The sequence below is a fragment of the Hemicordylus capensis genome, chromosome 10 (genome assembly GCF_027244095.1).
Source record: "Hemicordylus capensis ecotype Gifberg chromosome 10, rHemCap1.1.pri, whole genome shotgun sequence".
In the NCBI taxonomy this organism is placed as follows: domain Eukaryota; kingdom Metazoa; phylum Chordata; class Lepidosauria; order Squamata; family Cordylidae; genus Hemicordylus; species Hemicordylus capensis.
The window spans coordinates 2,623,911-2,643,133 of NC_069666.1; the positions used below are offsets into that span (position 1 = coordinate 2,623,911).

Here is a 19,223-nt window from a genome sequence, read left to right on the forward strand (position 1 = left end):
GCCCAATTCTGTCTTTGAGTGACATTTGCTCCTTTTCTGAAGAAGCTGTTTAAATGGTCTCCTTGTGTTTAACCTCTTCGCTGCTCTTTTCCCCTGCCGCTTCTGATGTTGTTGCATTGTTCCAGTCCTTAGACCTTTACCTTTTCTCTCTCTAGCTCAGAATTTCCCAGTGGTTCGCTTGCTGCAGAAGGATGACGGTTCCTTTAACCAGGAGCTCTTAAGAAGCATGGTGGAAAGTATTAAGACGAACGATGTCTATGGGCCTATGAGTCAAATCCTAGCGAGAAGGAATAAATGTCCACGGATCAAAAGGCAAAGGTAGGACTGGCCAAAGCCAGAAGGGGCCTGTCACCTCAGGTTCCAATGGGAGGAAGTGTCTCATGATGCCCTGCCTTGGAAAACTGCAGCTTCTTGGTGTATTTTATGGATTTCAGACATGCGCTCTACATCTTACCTAGCTCCTACTAACTAACTGAGCAAAGAGGCGCCTTTCAAAGTGGTGGTTCTCTTCTATTTAGCTGGGAGAGAGCAACTGGCCCGCTCCAAGCCCAGCACAGCATCCCTCCAGTGGCTGTTGCTGGTGTCTCTGCCTTATGTTTCTTTTTAGATTGTGATCCCTTTGGGGACAGGGAGCCATCTTATTTATTATTTATTTATTTTTCTATGCAAACCGCTTTGCCAACTTTTGTTGAAAAGCAGTATATAAATAGTGGTAGCTCATTCTGGGCTTTGATTAGATTATTGCTATTTACTGCTTTAGAGCAGGATCTGTTCTTCCATTCTTGTAATGGTGGTGGTGATTTATATAGCATTAGCAATGTACTGTTTTGGCACCTTACACAGTAAACCTAAGCCAAAATGTCCCTGTCCCAGGAAGATTAAAACCTTTTATAGTCTTTGTGTATTATACCATGTCCTACCCTTCGGGGGCACTCCCAGTGGTCTCCCATCCAAGGAACTGGCCAACTCAGCTACTACTTAGCTTTAACAACATTGCAGCATTTTTGCTCCCAGCCCATCCACTGGGTGCCTTTCCACTTCAGTTCAAGCAGCCACAGTGTCACCAGGGCTCAGTGTTTATTAGCATCCTCTTTGTGGGCAATGGGCATTAGAGGAGCACTATTTTAAAAATCACCGTTTTTTCATATGTGCTGGAGCAGAATTTCAGGATCATCTGAAGCAGGGTGTCCTGTCCTCATGTACAATCCAGTCAGAGGGAGTGGAAATGGTGGTTAAAAATAATAATAATGCTTTCCCATTTTTTCTTTTCTTTTTAGGAGTCTTTATAGAGAAATATTATTTCTCTCTCTCGTTGCACTTGGAAGAGATAACATTGACATAGGTAAGCCATCAGTCTTGTTCTGCTGTTTATGCATGGAAGTGGTAACTTTAAACCATTGCTTCAAGAGTTGTAAGAATATTTGTAATCTGAAGCCTGCTTTGCCAGGCTCCATTTAAGATGATGTACAAGCATTTCAGGCTAGTGGCTTCTGTTCTCTGAAACCAGGCTTGTAAATAGTGATTTGCCTGCAGTGGTATGGGGTAAGGATCAGGCAAGCCGGTAGGAAAGTTTCTGTAAAGTAGATAAACAATTGTGCTCCCTCTCTTTCTCCCCCTTCCCCTGGGGGGCTTTGATGTGCCTTAATGGTCCAAACTAAAACTATGGAGGAAATCTGCAATTGGTCTCCCAGTTTCATTGGGTTTTTAAAAAATGAATTCCGCTGTGTGTCAGGGGAGTTGTTAATTTTGATCAAAGCGGTAGTGATGTTTAATCTTTCCCCTCAACACTGTTTCCTCCTCACTCGGTCACCCCTTCCAAGCTCTTCCACTCCCTTCCTGTGGGAGAAAGGCATGATACAGGCGCCTATATCGCCCCGTGAAATGGAGAGAAAGTTCAGGGAGAATGGCATTAGGCTTAAACACCCTCAGTTGCTGTCCCAATCAAATTGTTTTGGTAGGCTAGTTACTTTTGTGGACTGATTTCCAAGTGTAAGGGTGTTGTTGTTTTTTGTTTTGCCTCCCCCACCCCCAACCAAGAGTCTTTAAATTCCCCATTTTGCATGTCTATGGGAGTGAGACCCGCTGTATGAATCCACAGAAGATGAACCTCCTATTTTGGAATAATGCGCTCTGGAATAATCCACTGCAGGAACAGCTTGTCCTAATGAGATAGGGGGGCCTCTGCTTCCTGGAGCTCCTTTGCCTCTTGCTCTCTTTCCCGCCTTGTTTACTGTCTGCAGGCTAGCCGTCCATCAACTGTGCAGCTGTACCTGGTGAACGGCCAGCCTGCAGGGCAGCATGGCTCTCGTTAACACTGGGGCGGGGCGGGAGAGAGAGGAGCAAATGGAGCTTTGGGAAGGAGAGGCAGCTATGTCTCCTTTGCCCGCCTGCCCGCCCCCTCCCCCTGCCCCTGCCCCGGCTTGTTAGGACAAGTCACTCCTGACCCACTGGGATGTTCCCCTTTGCAATTCCCAATAAACTGAATGGAAATTGCTACAAGCTCATTACAGAAGCCGTGGCTAGACCAGAATATTCCTCGTGCCCGTTGCATCCTTGTACTTGTATGAAGGGTATTTGTTTCCTATTTCTGCAGATGCTTTTGATAGAGAATACAAAATGGCTTATGACCGCCTAATGGCAACTCAGGTCGAAAGTACCCATGACTTCGATAAGCCTCCCAGTACTGGAGTGATGGAGTGCCGAAGGCTTTTTGGGGAGCCATATCTTTAAAAAGAAGGATCACCTGTGATGAATTGCCGGCAAGGTTTATATGTTAAAAAAAAAAAAAAAAAAAAGACTTCACAGAGATTCTCGCCTTTCTCCACTTAAAAAGGCATCTTCAATTTGTTTGTTTGTTTTTGTGTTCTGGCATCAGAATTTCATAGTGGGGGACAAAGGATACTGGAGTGATTATGGACAGCAGGCCATAGAGCGGTCTCTTCACCTTGATGGCGTCCACAATCCCCTTAGTGGACACACCTGAACAATCCCTTGAAGAAAGCTGAGCTAGAGATGGACCAAAATCATGCACGAGGTTGCATGGGTGAAATAAGCTTTGCAAAACTGTTTACATAGGATGTTTAAAATGTTACAGAGCACATACCAGAGTTGTATAATAACAGATTTTAAATTATTTATAGTAAGTTCATATTTTTTTAACTTTTTAAATTACTCTAGTGAATTCAGTGATACTGTTGCATAAGCAATACTTCTGTCCTCCCTCAGTATATTGCTGTTTGTTTATAGAAACTGGTCTTTTTTGCAGAAAGAGCTCCCCACCTCGCCCCCAAGTAGAATGGAAATTTCAACACTGTCCTAGATTGCAGTGTGGCTTGTCTGTTCATAATATTTTTTTTAAAAATCACATTGCAAATTTTAGCTGACAAGTACAGCAAACTTGTATGAAGCTTTCATAATTAACACGCATTCGTCACTTTGAAGAAATTGGGGTCAAACTTTCTCTCATTCTGTGCTACATACTGCTGGGTTTTGCAAAGGATTAACTGAGGATGATATCTTTGGCTGTAGATAATCAGTTAGAAATTAAGATTGTCCTTGGGGAGAATGCAAAAGATTTGCTCTAGGAAATGTGGAGAAAATTTAAATCTGCTTTGAGAGATGCTGTATACTGCACTAGGTGCATCTGAGATGCTTTTGTTCGTTTGCTAATTCCTAGGTTGCATGGCTGTACCTTTTGCCTAACTGGGCACTTCTTCTGTTTCTTAGCCGGGGAGCCAGACATTTCAGGAACTGGAGAACATGTGTTCTCTTTGAGTTGCACAGGCTTGCAGAGATCTGTTGCCAGCACTGCCAAATCTCTCTTCCAGTCATTCCCTCCCGCCCCGCCCCCCACTTAACAGCAGATTTTCTCAGGCTGAGCATGCTAAATAATCACACCACTTGGGATTCACCTATGCCTTAGCAGCTCTTAAGTTTCTTCTGAGGCAGGATCAAAAGAGCTATGTTCAATGTACCCAGGAAGGAGCTTAGACTTTTGTCTTTCAACAGCAGACCCCTGGGCCACATCAAAAGCTGCGCTGGAAGCTGCCCCCACCCTCTCAGTTCCAGCATGGGTCATAGGAAATTAGGAAGCTGCCATATACTGAGTCAGACCATTGGTCTATCTAGCTCAGTCTTGTCTTCACAGACTGGCAGCTGCCACACAGCATGGTGAGCTGCTGTTCAAGAAACACAAATCTCTTTGGGTGAGTAGTCGGTCAGTCAGTCAGTCAAGTCCACTAGGAAGTTCTAGTGCAACAGTTCTCGACCTTCCCCTTTATGCAGACCACAACGTCGTCATCAAAAGCTTTTCTGGAACACCATGTAAGCAAGCTATTTCAAACATGTGTAACATAGCCTATGGCTGATGGGAATCAAACTTGTATATTGAGAGATATTAAACATGCAGCTATTTCCAACAATTTATTATGCTCATCACAGAACATTTACCTGCAGTAGTGTTAAGATAACACTTAACTTAATGAGAAGGCTGATGTTGATTATTATTACATTATCTCCCCTGCTCACGAACCACTTGCAGTGTCCACGAACCACAGTTGGGAAGCACGGTTCTAGTGCACAGTTCCCATGCATTTCAGTGGGACTTGTGCTAGAGAATTTCCCCGGGGCTGTGTGCCGTGCATTTCCACACACCTCTACTCACCTTCCAATTACAGACACACATAGCTAGTGGTAACCTTCCGAACTTTTGTCTCTATGAATTGTGCAGTTGTGTGATAGAGCTGTGTCTCCTAAACCAGTGGGCAGATTACTTGGGAAACCACTTCACTGCTAAGTACCTAGTATTGAGGGAGCGGGCGTTTAACTTCTGTGTGCAGTACCCATGTTATGCTGTATTTACTAAGTAAAAGTTGTGCAAATTGGCTGCCTCGAATGTAAATAGGGAATTGGGCCAAGGGGCACATTTTCAAGTGGTCACTCCCTCCTTATCTTGAGCTTCAGGTGGAGAGCAGTCATCCCTATTCAGCCCAGCACAGCAACCCTCTCAGTGGCTGTTGCTTGCTGGTGTATTCCTTGTGTTGACTTTCAGATTGTGACCCCTTTGGGGACAGGAAACCATCTTCTCTTTTCTTTTGCTATGTAAGCCACTTTGAGAACCTTTTGTTGACTCCTGGTGTATAAATTATTCTAAGTCATAATACCTACATTTTTGTGCTGTGTCATTGGCCTCTGAAATGCCACTTCTTGTTTTCGTTGGCATCGTGGAAGGCACTATTATAGATATGCATAGCACTTTATAGCTATGATGGAGGGACCGTGTCTGCTTCCTGAGAGTTCTAACATATTTCTAGGGCAACTTGGAAATCTACAAAGCAGACTCAACTCTCTGGTAAACTAAGATGAGCCGGGTTTTCATGGAAGTGGTTTTGGAATAGGTCACCATTCTGTCAGGTGTGTGTATATGTGTGTGACTACAGGTAAACATCCATGTTGAGCCAGCAACATTAAGGTTTTTATTAACGTGGCAATTAAAAACTGACCTTGTTCCTCTTGGAGAACATCCTGTCAACTCGAATTTTGGTATTGCAGAGTCATGATGAGCCCGTGTTGGCACCTTGGTACTATGTAAAGATAGTATAGTGAGAAATATGAGTATAGTGAGAAATGGCCAGGATCCAGAGAGCTACTTGAAGTTGAGACACACCCCGGCTTGCACATACCCAAAATAAATTTTGGTCCACCCCCACCTCGCCCTGCATAGCTAATCCCCTGCTCCTGCTCTATCACCTTTTTTTAATTTTAAAAAACCTCCCCTTTTTCAAAAAACCTGTTTTGCCATCTGGCAGGGAGAACAGCTGGCCTGGTCCACACACGCATGTACATCTCTTGATTTTGCATCATTTGGCAAGTGGCAGCTGAATGATGTGTGAATGGATTCCACTGAAAAGCATGGCAGTGTGTGTGTGCGTGCTACAGCTAAGCTCTATGGCCCTTCCCCATCTAGGATAACAGCTCTCGTAATGTTGTAAATGTGCCAGCACGCAGGACACTCATCTGCATCACATCTTTCTCAATAATTGCAGGCTGGAAACTCTTGATATGGAATCTGCCATCACTAAGAGGTCATTCACACAATCAAAAAATGTGTTCTGCCCGGGTTTAGGAGCTGTTTGTGCTCCCAATTATCAGTTGGGTAGAAGCAAGATCAGAGGAAAACCTTAGTAGAAGTGATTGTGTAGAAGGCAGGTAGGAGGAAAAGCCACCCTGGTTTTCCTCCTACCTTGCTTCCACACGATCACTTCTACCCAGGTTTTCCTCCTACCTTGCTTCCACATAATGTTTGCATGTGATACCTTTACACAACCTTGCTGCTCCTACAACAGACTCTGTGAAGTCATTGTACAAACAAAAAGCTACCTTATTCACATTCCACTGTGACCCTTTTAGAGGATAAAGAAGCTTCCCACATGTCACAAAAGTGTTGAAATTTGATCCCACACATCACACTTGCTTTTAAAAAGGAGCTTGATTGATTCTTGTCCATTTTCCCTCAACAGTTTTCAAATCTTTTTCTTCTGTGTTCTGTATAGTGATTTGCCCTAATAATGTCTGAGTACTTTGTCCTAATACTCTGAAACAGTTCTGTGTTTGCATTCTGTAATACAGCCTATGCCTTTCATCTGTTTGTTTCATGACTTCAGCAGAGGAAAAAACATCTAGTTGGTGTGAGACCATTTGCTGGTGGTGGCAACTTCTCTCCCCCCCCCCCGCCCCACCAGACAAATAAGTCACAGGGAGCCCAGTCCCGATTGGTGCCACGGCAAATTGGGAGGTCAGAGCCCCTTCCTCCGTGGCCCAGAACTGGATAAGGGGCCCCCACTGCTGCTATTGGGATGGGTTTGAGGGGGAACCAAGCATCCAGGGCTGGTGATGCATTTGATGTAGCTTGTAGTTTGATCCCCAGTGGGTGTTCAGTGTTAGCTGCAATGTTAGCTTTGCTCTTGGTACAGATACAGCTTTATCAGATGGGTGACTTTCTGGTATTTCACCAGGAAATACTTTACCCCAAAGACAGAAATGGATATTCATTACATGTAAATGTGTGTATATAATGTTTTAAAACAGGAGGATGATATTTTTTTTTTCTGGAAAATATATACTCATTGGAATTTCAGAATGGACACTTCCTTCATTTACAAAGGAGCACTTTCACAAATGAATGGTTGTAGATGTGTAAATATGTAATGTTTACATTTTATTTACCAACAAAGGACATCCGTTTAAGTGTTCTATTTTGTTTTGTAGGTCAATTATAAGGTGTATATGTCAATGTTCACAATGGGAAAAGGTGGTTCCCCCACCCCACAAATGTCCAAAATAATAAAAACTGATCTATTTAAACTTTTACAATGAGTCAATAAAGGGGAAAAACAAATCTCTGTAGTCATTCTCCTGTTCAAAATGTCTGTCAGAGACAAGTACTTGTAATGTTTTCTCCATTCATTTCCAGCTTAATAAAATGAGTTATTTGATGGTGGTAGAAGCCCAAATGTGGTGCCTGGGATGCCCACCATAACAGTGGGCTTGTGTAGGACCCTTCTGCTGCATTTATTTATTTATTTATTAACACATTTCTAGACCACCCAAAACTTGCATCTCTGGGTGGTTTACAATTAAAATCATTTAAAAATTGAATCAACGAAATCATTTAAACAGAAAAATCATTAACATTAAAATCATTAAAAACCCCACATAAAAATTAAAATTATAAATCTAATTAAAAGCCTGGGTGAATAAATATATCTTGAGTGCTGGGTGAATAAATATGTCTTGAGTTGCCAGAGATGGGGAAGCTCTTATTTCAACAGGGAGTGTATTCTAAAGTCCAGGGGCAGCAATGGAGAAGGCCCGTTCCTGAGTAGCCACCAGACGAGTTGGCAAACCAGATGGTGGTCCATCCATGACAATGGGGAAATCATAGGAGTTCCCATCCACGGAATACCACCTTGTTCAGAGTGAAAGACCAGATCAAGCATTTGACCAGCAATATGCGTCGGTCCCGAGACCACTTGGGATAGGCCCATAGTTGTCATGGCCGCTATGAACTCCTGAGCCGCCCTGGACAAACTGGTCCCAAAGTGAACATTGAAGTACCCCACCACCACAAGCCTGAGAGACTCCAACTAGTTCCATGACCAAGTCCGTCAGCTCAGTTAGGGACTCTGTTGGGCAGCAAGATGATCAGTACACCAAAAGAAGTCCCAGTCTATCACTGGTCCCCAAACTTAAGTACACACATTCAATATGGCCAGACATTTTGATAGGGATCCTGGCAAGGGAGAGGTTATCCTTATGGACCACAGCCACTCCACCTCCCCGCCCACATTGCCTCCCTTGCTGCTCAACAGAGTACCCTGGAGGGAGAAGCTGGGACCAGACTGGGCCACCAGCCTCCCCCAACCAAGTCTCTGTGATAGATACCAGGTCAGCCCCTTCATCCAGAATCAAATTATGGATAATTTCAGGTATATTCTAGACCTACCTGGCATTACAAAGAAGCAAGACGAGGCTCTGTGGGAGGCTGGCACTGCTTTCTGAGGTCAAAGAGCTGGCAAGGCAGCCAGAAGGGGAAACAGCAATTCAGTTTCTGACTTCCCTCCCCCGGCAATGGCCTGCTGACCTGCCATCCTTACTTCTTCCATTCCCCACCACCACTGGAATAGCTGCCCCACAGTCAATGGACGTGCACACCCTGTCTCTCCACAGAGCCAGTGTGGTGTAGCAGTTAAGAGTGCTGGACTAGGACTGGGGAGACCCGAGTTCAAATCCCCATTCAGCCATGATACTAGCTGGGTGACTCTGGGCCAGTCACTTTTCTCTCAGCCTAACCTACATTTAAGGAGACATTTAAGTATGTAGTACACCACTCTGGGCTCCTTTGGAGGAAGAGCAGGACATAAAATGTAAAAAGAAATAAATCACCAAACACATTACAGACTATTTCACCCTAGACCCAATAACAAAAGCTGGCTAGGCAGGAGCCAGCGTGGTGTAGTGGTTAGAGTGTTGGACTAGGACTGGGGAGACCCGAGTTCAAATCCCCATTCAGCCATGAGACTTGCTGGCTGGCTCTGGGCCAGTCACTTCTCTCTCAGCCTAACCTGCTTCACAGGGTTCTTGTGAGGAGAAACTCAAGTATGTAGTACACCACTCTGGGCTCCTTGGAGGAAGAGCGGGATATAAAATGTAAAAAGAAATAAATCACCAAACACATTACAGACTATTTCACCCTAGACCCAATAACAAAAGCTGGCTAGGCAGGAGCCAGCGTGGTGTAGTGGTTAGAGTGTTGGACTAGGACTGGGGAGACCCGAGTTCAAATCCCCATTCAGCCATAATACTAGCTGGGTGACTCTGGGCCAGTCACTTCTCTCTCAGCCTAACCTACTTCACAGGGTTGTTGTGAGAAAGAAACCTAAGTATGTAGTACACCGCTCTGGGCTCCTTGGAGGAAGAACGGGATATAAAATATATATAAAGTGGGGGCAATGTGGCATTTTTTAATCTTATGAGGATTTGGCCAAAGGATTGAGAGCCAGCATGATTTAGTGGTTAGAGTGCTGGACTAGGGCTGGGGAGACCCGAGTTCAAATCCCCATTCAGCCATGGGACTTGCTGGGTGACTCTGGGCCAGTCACTTCTCTCTCAGCCTAGCCTACTTCACAGGGTTGTTGTGAGGAGAAACTGAAGTACGTAGTACACCGCTCTGGGCTCCTTGGAGGAAGAGCGGGATATAAATGCAAAATAATAATAATAATAATCTTACAGCTCCTAAAATAGCCCTAAGGGAGTACATTGTGCCCCAGCCCTCAGTCCCACACCAAAGGCAGGCCCCCTGTCACAGCCCCCTTCCTTAAAAGCCCCCAGAATCTATTCTCCCCTCAAGGACTCTGGGCAGGGCTGATTTAATTAGTGCTCACAGCTGTTAAAGGGCAAGCACTTGCGGAGGGGGGGAGGGGCACAGCAATTTTGGACAACTGGGCGGCATATTTTGCACAGCCTGGTCCAGAGGGGGGCTGGTGAGTTCCTGGAATACAGCCCTGCAAAACTCTGGCGTCAGTGCAGCCCCTCATGGCAGGGTCAGTGTCCATTGGCTTGACTTTTGAAGAGGGGCTGAGGCTGGCTTGGATTTCCATCCCAAACCGCACCGCATAAAACGCCTCTCGGGTTCTGGCAAAGCCCAATCTGCTTGCAGCTGTGCTAAAACCCAACATTTCCCCATTAACATCAATGAGCAGCTCTTCCTCGGCAAAGGTGGGCTGAGGTGGGGGAGAGTCCAGCCGGCCTTTCCCCCATTTCTATGCGCCTCCCTACACAACCCCCAGCCCGCCACCAGGCAGGAAAATGGAAAAGACCACCAGATTCCTTCCAACTGAGGGCAAAACCTATCCACAAACGGGCAACTGGAGAACTTCCTGCGCCGCTACTGAGCACGCGTGAGACGAATTGCGCATGCTCACTGGGCGCTTGGCCAGTCCCCCTCGTGCCTCCGCGGCCCTGAAGTTCGCAGTTTCAGTAGCAGCGGGGAAGATTCTAGGGGGTGGACGCAAGATGGCGGCGCCCTGCAGGTGAGTTTTCGCACCTCCCCAACCCGGAGTGGAGAGGCGTGATTGACACATACGCCCCCTCCCTTCTCCAGCTAGCCTGAGGGTGGGGGGCACCCCTCTCCCAAACCACCAACCCCAAAGTGGGGTCCGTGGATTTCTCCTTCCCTGGGGACCACCCTGGTAGATTCTGCTTCCCTTCCCAACTGCTGGTTTTGTCATTGTCTATAACGCAGAAAACACAATAAATTTAGATATAGTGAATTTAAGTTGATCTAAAAGTCAGAATTTAAAGTAAACTTTCTGAAATGTGTGTATCACATAGATATGAAACACAGATACGATATCAAAACATCTTACGCTCCAGTGTATTCACATTGTGGGTAAAGAATGATTTCTCTCTGCTAAAATTTTGCCTACACTGACTGGCAGCAGCTCACCAGGGTTTCAGGCAGGGGTCTTTCCCAGTCCTCCCTGGAAATGCTGACAGACCATATTCCCTTTAAGGCGTGCACATATGCCTGCACTCACAAGTGGTTTTTTTTAATGTCCGCTCAGATAAGTTTAGATCCTGCTCAGGTAGAATCAGGAAGGGACCTATTCTGAATGCAGGTGTGCACACACTGCCTTGATACTCATTCCACACACAGATGAAAAAAATCAGAGAGACCACCGCTGCCAGGGATTGGACCTGGGGCCCTTCTTCATGGAAAGTAGATCCCCTGTCACTGAGCTACAGCCCCATCCCTACACTGTGTGAAAAGACCAAGAAATTATCTGTCACCGCAACAAACAACAAAATCTCCTGCTAAAACTAGCATCTATAGGTTTTATTTGAATCAAGCATCAATGGAAGGTTGATAAAGCACCAAGCAAACAAACAAGTAGGTACAAGAGGAGAGTGCTAGTGCAACCTGTCGTTGGCTATTCACACACTGCCATCTGTGTATGTAGCTCCTTAGAGAGACTGACAGGCAAAGATGATCTTTTTACCCACAAGTAGCTTATAGTGTATAAAGCTGACAATGGAAGAGAACAAGAGAGGGAGCGAGCACATCAGGGGGGTCGGGGAGAAGTGGGCAAATGCTGTTGCATGTACTTCACTTCCTTTGCTCTCCCCTAGATTTCCTCTACCACTCCTAAAATGTTTTTTTCCACCTCTCCCTGTAACATAGACCATCTTTCCCTCTTCCCCATATATTTATTTATAAACCACCACCACCAACCATTTTTTGTCCCAACCCTAGAAACCGAGCGTGGAAGCAAGTTATAATGATTCTCCTAATATCAAGAAGTGTGACACATGGAGAGATCTTACATATGTCATTCTTATAAAAAGTAATTGTTGGATCTCTGTTACTTTCCTGTCCTTTGTATCAGTTTCTGCTTCTGCATTTGACAAAGCAAAGAAGGGACCACCATGCCGACTGTGGTGGTGATGGACGTGTCCCTCTCCATGACCCGACCAGTCTCCATTGAGGGCTCTGAGGAGTATCAGCGGAAACATCTCGCCGCTCATGGCCTCACCATGCTCTTTGAACACATGGCCACCAACTACAAATTGGAATTTACTGCCTTGGTTGTGTTTTCATCCCTCTGGGAACTGATGGTTCCCTTCACAAGAGACTACAACACTCTCCAGGTACTGTATAATGGCAAAAAAGAAAGAAAGAAAAAGTGTTAACTGTAGTGGGCATGTTTATTTGGAAGTCTTCTCAGCACTCTGCAAAATTTGCCCAATATAATTGCATATTGCCCAGGCCAACAAGTATGCAATTTGTGTCCACAGGAAGCCCTAAGTAATATGGATGATTATGACAAAACGTGTTTGGAGTCGGCCCTGCTTGGAGTCTGTAACATTGTGCAGCAGGAATGGGGGGCTGCTATTCCCTGCCAGGTGAGGCTTCAGAGCATATTTCAGATGTAGGGTTTTGTGCTCTGGTGTTCCACTGTGGAAGACGGCTAGAAACTGCAGCAGTGGGCAGAAGGTAAAAAGGGGTCTACTGCTTTATAGCTGGGTGATTTGCAGTAGATCAAGAGCTTCCTGATAGCTTAACAATCACAGCAACAAGACTATTTCTAAACTAAACTGCGGAAGCAAAGAAAGTTTGAGGGAAACCCAGGAGTGTGAAAGAACTATGAACTCAGGTGTAGTACTGAGAATAGGTTTCTAGCTAGGAGCCATGCACCCAGACGCACCCTGTGCCTTAATTCTAGGTGTATATGTGCCTCTCAGAGCCACTAATTTGTTCCTGGCTGAGGTTGGTGACCTCGAGGTTCTAGGGAGAGAAAAAGAGACTCTATCTACCCCTGTACTACATAGTGGAGCAAAACACATCCGGGCAGAATAGCTTCACAGCATTTGGCTGCAAAATTAAGACAAACTCTCTCTGTATCTGTCTTCATGGGCTGAAAGTGGGCGAAAGAGAGGCTGTCTTCCAGAATGCTCAGTTTGTCATCAACAGCACTTCTTTTGCCTCTAGATTAGCAACTATGAAAAGCCAGGAATCTCCAATTGCTGGTCCTTTTTAAAGGGCAGAAATCTGCTGTATATATAATAAATTAATACACACACCGAGCTTTTCTTTTGCTGTTTGTTGAAAGGCATTTTAGGAAGGAGACTGTATTTCCAAAGGTCAGAGAGTGTTTGCAACGACTCTTAGTGCCAAGTCATTGGAGTCCCTGCTTGACGGAAAGGAAATGAAGGGTGGGAGAAAGCTATTGGTTCTGAGCTGGGCAGGAAGGTGAATTTGGGTCTCCCAGCAATGCCTGCAAGACTGGCTCACTTAAAGCTCACCTATGAAGCTTTCAGGACAGACTAGGATCTGGAGATGAGCCCCTTGGTGGCCTCCATGTGTGACTCTTGTGTCCCAACTTCTTTGTTAGGTTGTCCTTGTGACAGACGGCAGCTTAGGCATTGGCAGAGGCTCTCTCCGCCACTCTTTAGCCACTCTTGGCCAGCGAAGCGAAAGCAACCGGTTCCCGCTGCCTTTCCCTTTCCCATCCAAGCTGTACATCATGTGCATGGCCAATCTGGAGGAGGTGAGTCCCTCTGGCTGGCTGCTTCTGTGAGCACTGTCTCCACAACAGCGCTTGCACTGGGGCTTATGGGAGGCTGGCTGCTGGACCGTTTGGACAATGGGCCCTGGCTTTCATGGATATAGGTTCAGCAGCTGTGGATGCAACATTGCATCCATGCAGGGAGATGGGGCTGGGCTCCCTGGAGCTTTCCCAGACAGCAGCCTTTACTGTGAATTCAGAGTTGCCCCCCAAAACCCACACAAGAAGTAGATTTTTTTTAATTTTTACCCTGGATATAAACTAGGCTACACTCTAACGCACAATGAAAAACCTGAATTGTGTGTGAAGTGCTCCCTGATGGCTCGCAGGGACTTGGGGCGGATTTGGCCGATATGTGAACAGACACCTCCATTCCGGAGGAGATACGAACTAAAAGCCCGGTGTGAAAAACTTCCTGGCGCCACTGCCTTTCCTCAGATCCCCTCTCTGTGAAATTGTGCAAAGCTGTGCAGGGGACTGTTAACATTTGTCTGTGTGTGTTTTGTTATGTTTATAAAACGCATGATACAGAACATCTCCAGGTGGTTTACATACCATTAAAATCCCACCCGGCTGTAATAAAACACATTAGGAAGTCTCTCTGAACAAACAGGACATTTGTTCAAATGTGGAGGATATTTGCTTTGCACAGCAGACCGTTGGAGCAAGCTGTAACCAACCGTGTTTCTTGGGATGATCTGGGCAATCTTTGTATTTAATCTGTGCAGTCAATAAACCCCACCTGGTGTGTCACCCAAATTGGATGGGAAGCAGTTTGCAGGCCTGTGTGTGCTAACTCAGGGTAACACTAGTTCTACAGCTGGAATTAAGCCTGCAAAAATACTTGCATAATTTCACCTGAATCTTGAAAGGGGTTCTGCCATAACTTTCATGTTTGGGTCAAGGATTGTAGCATAAAAGGGAACAGAATGGCAGCTTAGTGGACTTGTAGTAGGAAACAGCCCTTCTTCCAGTGTGTGTGAGAACTAACGCCTGTCTTGCTTGCAGCTTCAGAGTTCCGATTCTTTAGATTGTCTCGAACGGCTTATAGACTTAAACAATGGGGAAGGGCAGATATTTACTATCGACGGACCCCTTTGCTTGAAGAACGTACAGTCCATGTTCGGGTGAGTATATGCCTGTGAGCACCATCACTCTGTCGAAATGGCCCTTCAGCCTCTTCAAGGAGATTTGCAACAATGCAGCCTTGGGGCCTCAGATGTTGTTGGATTACAACACCCAAGGCTGGGGTGATTGAGAGTTCTAGTCTATCAACATCTGGAGACTCAAGGTTGGGGAACCTCTGCTGGCTTAGTTCACTTGAAAGCATTTTCTTCCATAGATTGAATGTCCTGCCCTAACAATAAGTTTTTTCCTGTTCCAGAAAGCTCATAGATGTTGCATATACACCTTTCCATGCTGTTCTGAAATGCGGGCACTTGTCTTCGGATGTGCAAGCCTTCCCAAGGCCGGAGCCGTTTATTATAGATGAGGAAATAGATCCAATCCCCAAGACAATCAATACAAGTAATAACCAGTTCTGTGTACACCACTCTGGGCTCCTTGGAGGAAGGATGGGGTAAAATAAAAATGAGGCCAAGGGACTGGCAGTCTCTCTTCTTGTTTCTGGTGCCAACCTGCAAGGGAGCCTTAACAGACATAGTGAGCTGTTCCCTTTCTGAGAACTTGGGCTAGAGGTGAGCCTGGGACATTTGTTGGATAGCGTTTTGCTATTTAAACAAGATATGAAAAAAACCCACCACTGGTATTCTTAAGTCTGATTTCTCCTTTTCTCCCCCGCCCGCCCCCCTTTTGAACTGTTTCTTTCCCTAGATTTGGAAATTGTTGGTTTCATAGACATAGTGGATATTTCCAGCCCCCCCGTCCTCTCGAGGCATTTGGTATTGCCCATTGCGCTCAACAAAGGTGAGTCTCGTTGCTCTGCTCTTCCCCAGCCATGGCCATCTAGGGCACCTGATGACAGCTGTTCCGCTTCCCTTCTCCCTAGAAGGAGACGAGATGGGTCCAGGGATTGCAGATGATGTCGAAGATGAGAATTCGGCTAACCAGATTGCGGGCAAGATCCCCAACTTCTGTGTGTTGTTGCACGGGAGCCTGAAAGTGGAAGGCATGGTAGCCATCGTTCAGCTGGGGTACGGAGGTGTTGTGGGGCGGGGGGGGGGAGCCACACAGTCCCCAGCAACAGTTTATGAATCCCATAATGACGCTGCCGCCATTCGCACGAATTGGTTTGCAGACCAGCCTCAGGCTGTGGCTCAGATCCTGGTTTGAGGTCCCAAATGTGGCTTTGCATTATGTCTGAATCGACGAGGAGCTACTCTAAATGCAGAGCAAATTCCAGCTGCTTCCTGTGCGGAAAGAACAAGCCCAGCCCAGTGTGATCCAGTCTGCTCTCCTCCTTGGAGCGAGGATGCCCCTTCTCATTGTGGATGTCTCGCTTGCCCTTTCAGGCCCGAATGGTACGGGATGCTGTACTCTCAAGCCGATAGCAAGAAGAAGTCTAACCTGATGATGTCTCTCTTTGAGCCGGGCCCAGAGCCTCTTCCTTGGCTGGGGAAGATGGCCCAGCTGGGGCCCATCTCAGGTAGGAGCTGTGCTGAAATAGCCCCCATCAGAGCTTCCCTTTCAGTGGAGGTGGCAGCTCCATTTGCAAATCTCTGTGCTCACCCAGCCATCTCTTTTCCTGGATGGTGAAACTCTGCTCACGCAGCAGCTTCCTCTCTCTGTGGGTGTATGCATGAATATTTCAAGGAGTTAAATACATGTGGGGTGTGGGTGTATTGTGTATTTCTTCCTAAACTTTCAGGATTCCCCTTTTCAAGTTTCTAGTCCTTATGGCTACAGGGATTGCCAGAGGCTTGGAAGTAAAAAGCTAAAGGGCTTCAGTCCCACATTGCAATCCTCCCCAGTCTTAACCCCTGATAACTGAGCTTATAACTGATATAAGAACTGATAACTTTTAAAGTGGTGGTTCTTATATTTAGCAAGGGGAGAGCAACTGGCCCTATCCACCCCCAGCACAGCATCCCTCCAGTGGCTGTTGCTGGTATCTGCCTTATGTTTCTTTTTAGATTGTGAGCCCTTTGGGGACAGGGGACCACCTTATTTATGAATTATTTCTGTTTCAGTGCAAACCACTTTAGGAACATAGGAAGCTGCCATATACTGAATCAGACCATTGGTCTATCTAGCTTGGTATCTTCACAGATTGGCAGCGGCTTCTCCCAGGTTGCAGGCAGGAATCTCTCTCAGCCCTGTCTTGGAGATGCTGCCAGGGAGGGAACTTGGGACCTTCTGCTCTTCCTAGAGCGGCTCCATCCCCTGAGGGGAATATCTTACAGTGCTCACTCATCAAGTCTCCCATCCATATGCAACCAGGGCAGACCCTGCTTAGCTAAGGGGACAAGCCATGCTTGCTACCACAAGACCAGCTCGCCTCCCACTTTGAGAACTTTGGTTGAAGAGTGGTATATAAATATTCATAGTAGTAGTAATCCCCTAATCTTCTTGCTGCTTCCTTCATTGTTCAGTCCAGTCTTCACCAATATACTCCCAATCAACTCCAATGTGCATCCATAGGAATGCAGATAGTTACATCATTCTGAATTTTCATGATGCAGAATTTTTTTAAAACAACCCACCCTCCTGTCTCATGCACAAAACACCCCTGCTTGCAGACCACCTACTCCACAGGTTTGTTATCTTACAGATGCTAAAGAGAATCCTTATGGCGAAGACGACAATAAGAGTCCCTTTCCCTTGCAACCCAAAAACAAGCGTAGTTACGCCCAGAATGTCACGGTGTGGATTAAACCCAACGGCCTCCAGGTGAGCAGAGGACTCAAGTTGAAATTCTCTGCCAGGACCCTTTTCCTGCACGCACAGCTCTGTAACAGGAAGGGTTCCTCACACGCTAGTGGCTCTTGAACTCCCCAGGAGTTTATCAGAAGGGAAAATGGGTATGGAGAGGAGTTCAGCTTGTCCTGTGAAGGTGCTGGATGCCTTGTGTAAGCCTCAGTGCTCCCGGTTTTAAAGAAGAAAGACTGGAGGCTTCTGCTGGCTCAGAAGATGGCAGCATTTGCATCAGCTTTCTGACGTCTTCCAGTACAACTAGAGTGCTACAGTTAACACAAATTTTTTGGGGGGTGCTACAGTTAACACAAAATCAAGTGTATCATCCATTAAGAACATTAGTGTAGTATGGGGGGCGGGTTTGAGGTGTGTGTCACATTGGTTTAATTTGCACCAGCCAGCCAGATTTTCCTTTCCTCTCTACAGACAGATGTGCAGAAGATCCTCAGGAATGCAAGGAAACTCCCTGAAAAGACGCAGACCTTCTACAAGGTACACAAGAAGCTGCCTTATGCTGAGTCAGACCCTTGGTCCATCTAGCTCAGTAGTGACTGGCAGAAGCTCTCTTAAGGTTTCAGGCAAGTCTCTCCCAGCCCTCCCTGGAGATGCTGCCAGGGATTGAACCTGGGATCTTCTGCTCCTCCACTGAGCTACAGCCCCATCCCCTTAGGGAAGGGTTTTTTAACCTTGGGTTCCCAGATGTTGGACTACCACTCCCATCACCCCAGCCATGGTTAAGAAACCCTTCCCTAAGGGGAATATCTTAGTGCTCATATGTAGTCTCCCATCCAAATACAAACCAAGGCAAATCTTGCTTAGCAAAGGGTGCTTACTAAGGTTCTGGGGCTGGCACACAGGGGGAGCATTTGGTGTCTCCTGGAGGGCACACTTGGAATCCAAGAAAAGTTCGGTGTCACAGTCTTGGCCAGTGTTCTACAGGAATTGAACAGGTGCTCTTCATGGTGTCCCACAATCCTTTGCTGCACACAGTGCCAAGGTGAAAAACCCCTAACCTGGAACATTCAGGGAGGGGGAATGATTAACTTCATCTAGGCTAGTGTTGTGGCTTCTTCTGCTTCCTTAGATTTTCAGCCTATTCTTCTCTGCCCTGCTGATGCTACATGGCGACTTAAAACCTTCTCCACCCCAGGAGTGCACAAATATTTGATCTAGTGGGTGTTTCTCCTCCTCTAGGAGCTGAACCGCTTACGGAAGGCAGCCTTAGCATTTGGGTTTCTGGACCTGCTAAAAGGTGTGGCAGATATCCTTGAAAGGGAATGCACTCTCCTCCCAGACACTGCCCACCCCGATGCAGCTTTCCAACTGACCCATGCGGCTCAGCAACTCAAAATGGCCAGCACCGGCACTTCGGAGTATGCCACGTACGACCACAACATCACACCGCTACAGACAGACTTCTCCAGCAGTGGGACTGAACGGATATGACAACCCTGCAATGCCCAAACTGTCCTCTGGGGGGTGGGTTGATGTTTCCAGTTTCATCAATACTGATGTTCTTTTACTGTTTTCCATAGCTGGTCAGTGACTGGACTTCTATTATTACATGTTTTTTTAAAACTAAGACTGTGATATAGTTGATGCATGTTTAGGGCCCTGGTTCTAAAATTAGTAGCAGTATCTTTACATGGAAGAAACAGCTAGGACAGAGACGTCTCAGTCACACCCTGCAAAAGGCTAGGCTTAGAGGTCATAAGCTTGAGTTCA

The 19,223-nt window shown here is 46.2% G+C and overlaps 2 protein-coding genes across 8 annotated transcripts in view; both read left to right on the forward strand.

The window, feature by feature from the left end:
- Positions 1–7,498, forward strand: part of DENND4A (DENN domain containing 4A) — a 70,749-nt gene extending 63,251 nt beyond the window's left edge. For all 4 annotated transcript variants that reach the window (XM_053272545.1, XM_053272544.1, XM_053272547.1 and 1 more), the window contains 3 exons: positions 156–318; positions 1,278–1,342; positions 2,594–7,498. In XM_053272545.1, the coding sequence (XP_053128520.1) occupies positions 156–318; positions 1,278–1,342; positions 2,594–2,730 (365 nt within the window). In that variant the 3' untranslated portion in view covers positions 2,731–7,498. The remainder of the gene's footprint in view (positions 1–155; positions 319–1,277; positions 1,343–2,593) is intronic.
- Positions 7,499–10,044: 2,546 nt separating this feature from the next.
- INTS14 (integrator complex subunit 14) lies at positions 10,045–19,080 on the forward strand. Of its 4 annotated transcripts, XM_053272382.1 has the most exons (13): positions 10,498–10,589; positions 11,216–11,449; positions 11,946–12,207; positions 12,355–12,462; positions 13,452–13,607; positions 14,634–14,752; positions 15,010–15,152; positions 15,459–15,551; positions 15,634–15,778; positions 16,097–16,230; positions 17,356–17,474; positions 17,925–17,990; positions 18,693–19,080. In XM_053272382.1, the coding sequence occupies exons 3-13, from the start codon at positions 11,986–11,988 to the stop codon at positions 18,942–18,944; spliced, it is 1,557 nt and encodes a 518-aa protein (XP_053128357.1). In that variant the 5' UTR covers positions 10,498–10,589; positions 11,216–11,449; positions 11,946–11,985; the 3' UTR covers positions 18,945–19,080. The 4 variants fall into 4 exon arrangements, with proteins under 4 accessions (XP_053128358.1, XP_053128359.1, XP_053128356.1 ...); XM_053272383.1 differs by lacking the exon at positions 11,216–11,449 and having other exon boundaries at positions 10,045–10,589; positions 15,637–15,778; XM_053272381.1 differs by lacking the exon at positions 11,216–11,449 and having other exon boundaries at positions 10,048–10,589.
- Positions 19,081–19,223: the final 143 nt, after the last annotated feature.

Excerpts from the sequence above, each read along its gene's own strand:
- INTS14 (XM_053272381.1), top strand. The coding sequence starts at position 11,986 with ATGCCGACTGTGGTGGTGATGGACGTGTCCCTCTCCATGACCCGACCA. Across the intron at positions 16,231-17,355 it reads CCAGCTGGGGCCCATCTCAG|ATGCTAAAGAGAATCCTTAT; the intron begins GTAGGAGCTGTG and ends GTTATCTTACAG. Across the intron at positions 17,991-18,692 it reads AGACGCAGACCTTCTACAAG|GAGCTGAACCGCTTACGGAA; the intron begins GTACACAAGAAG and ends CTCCTCCTCTAG.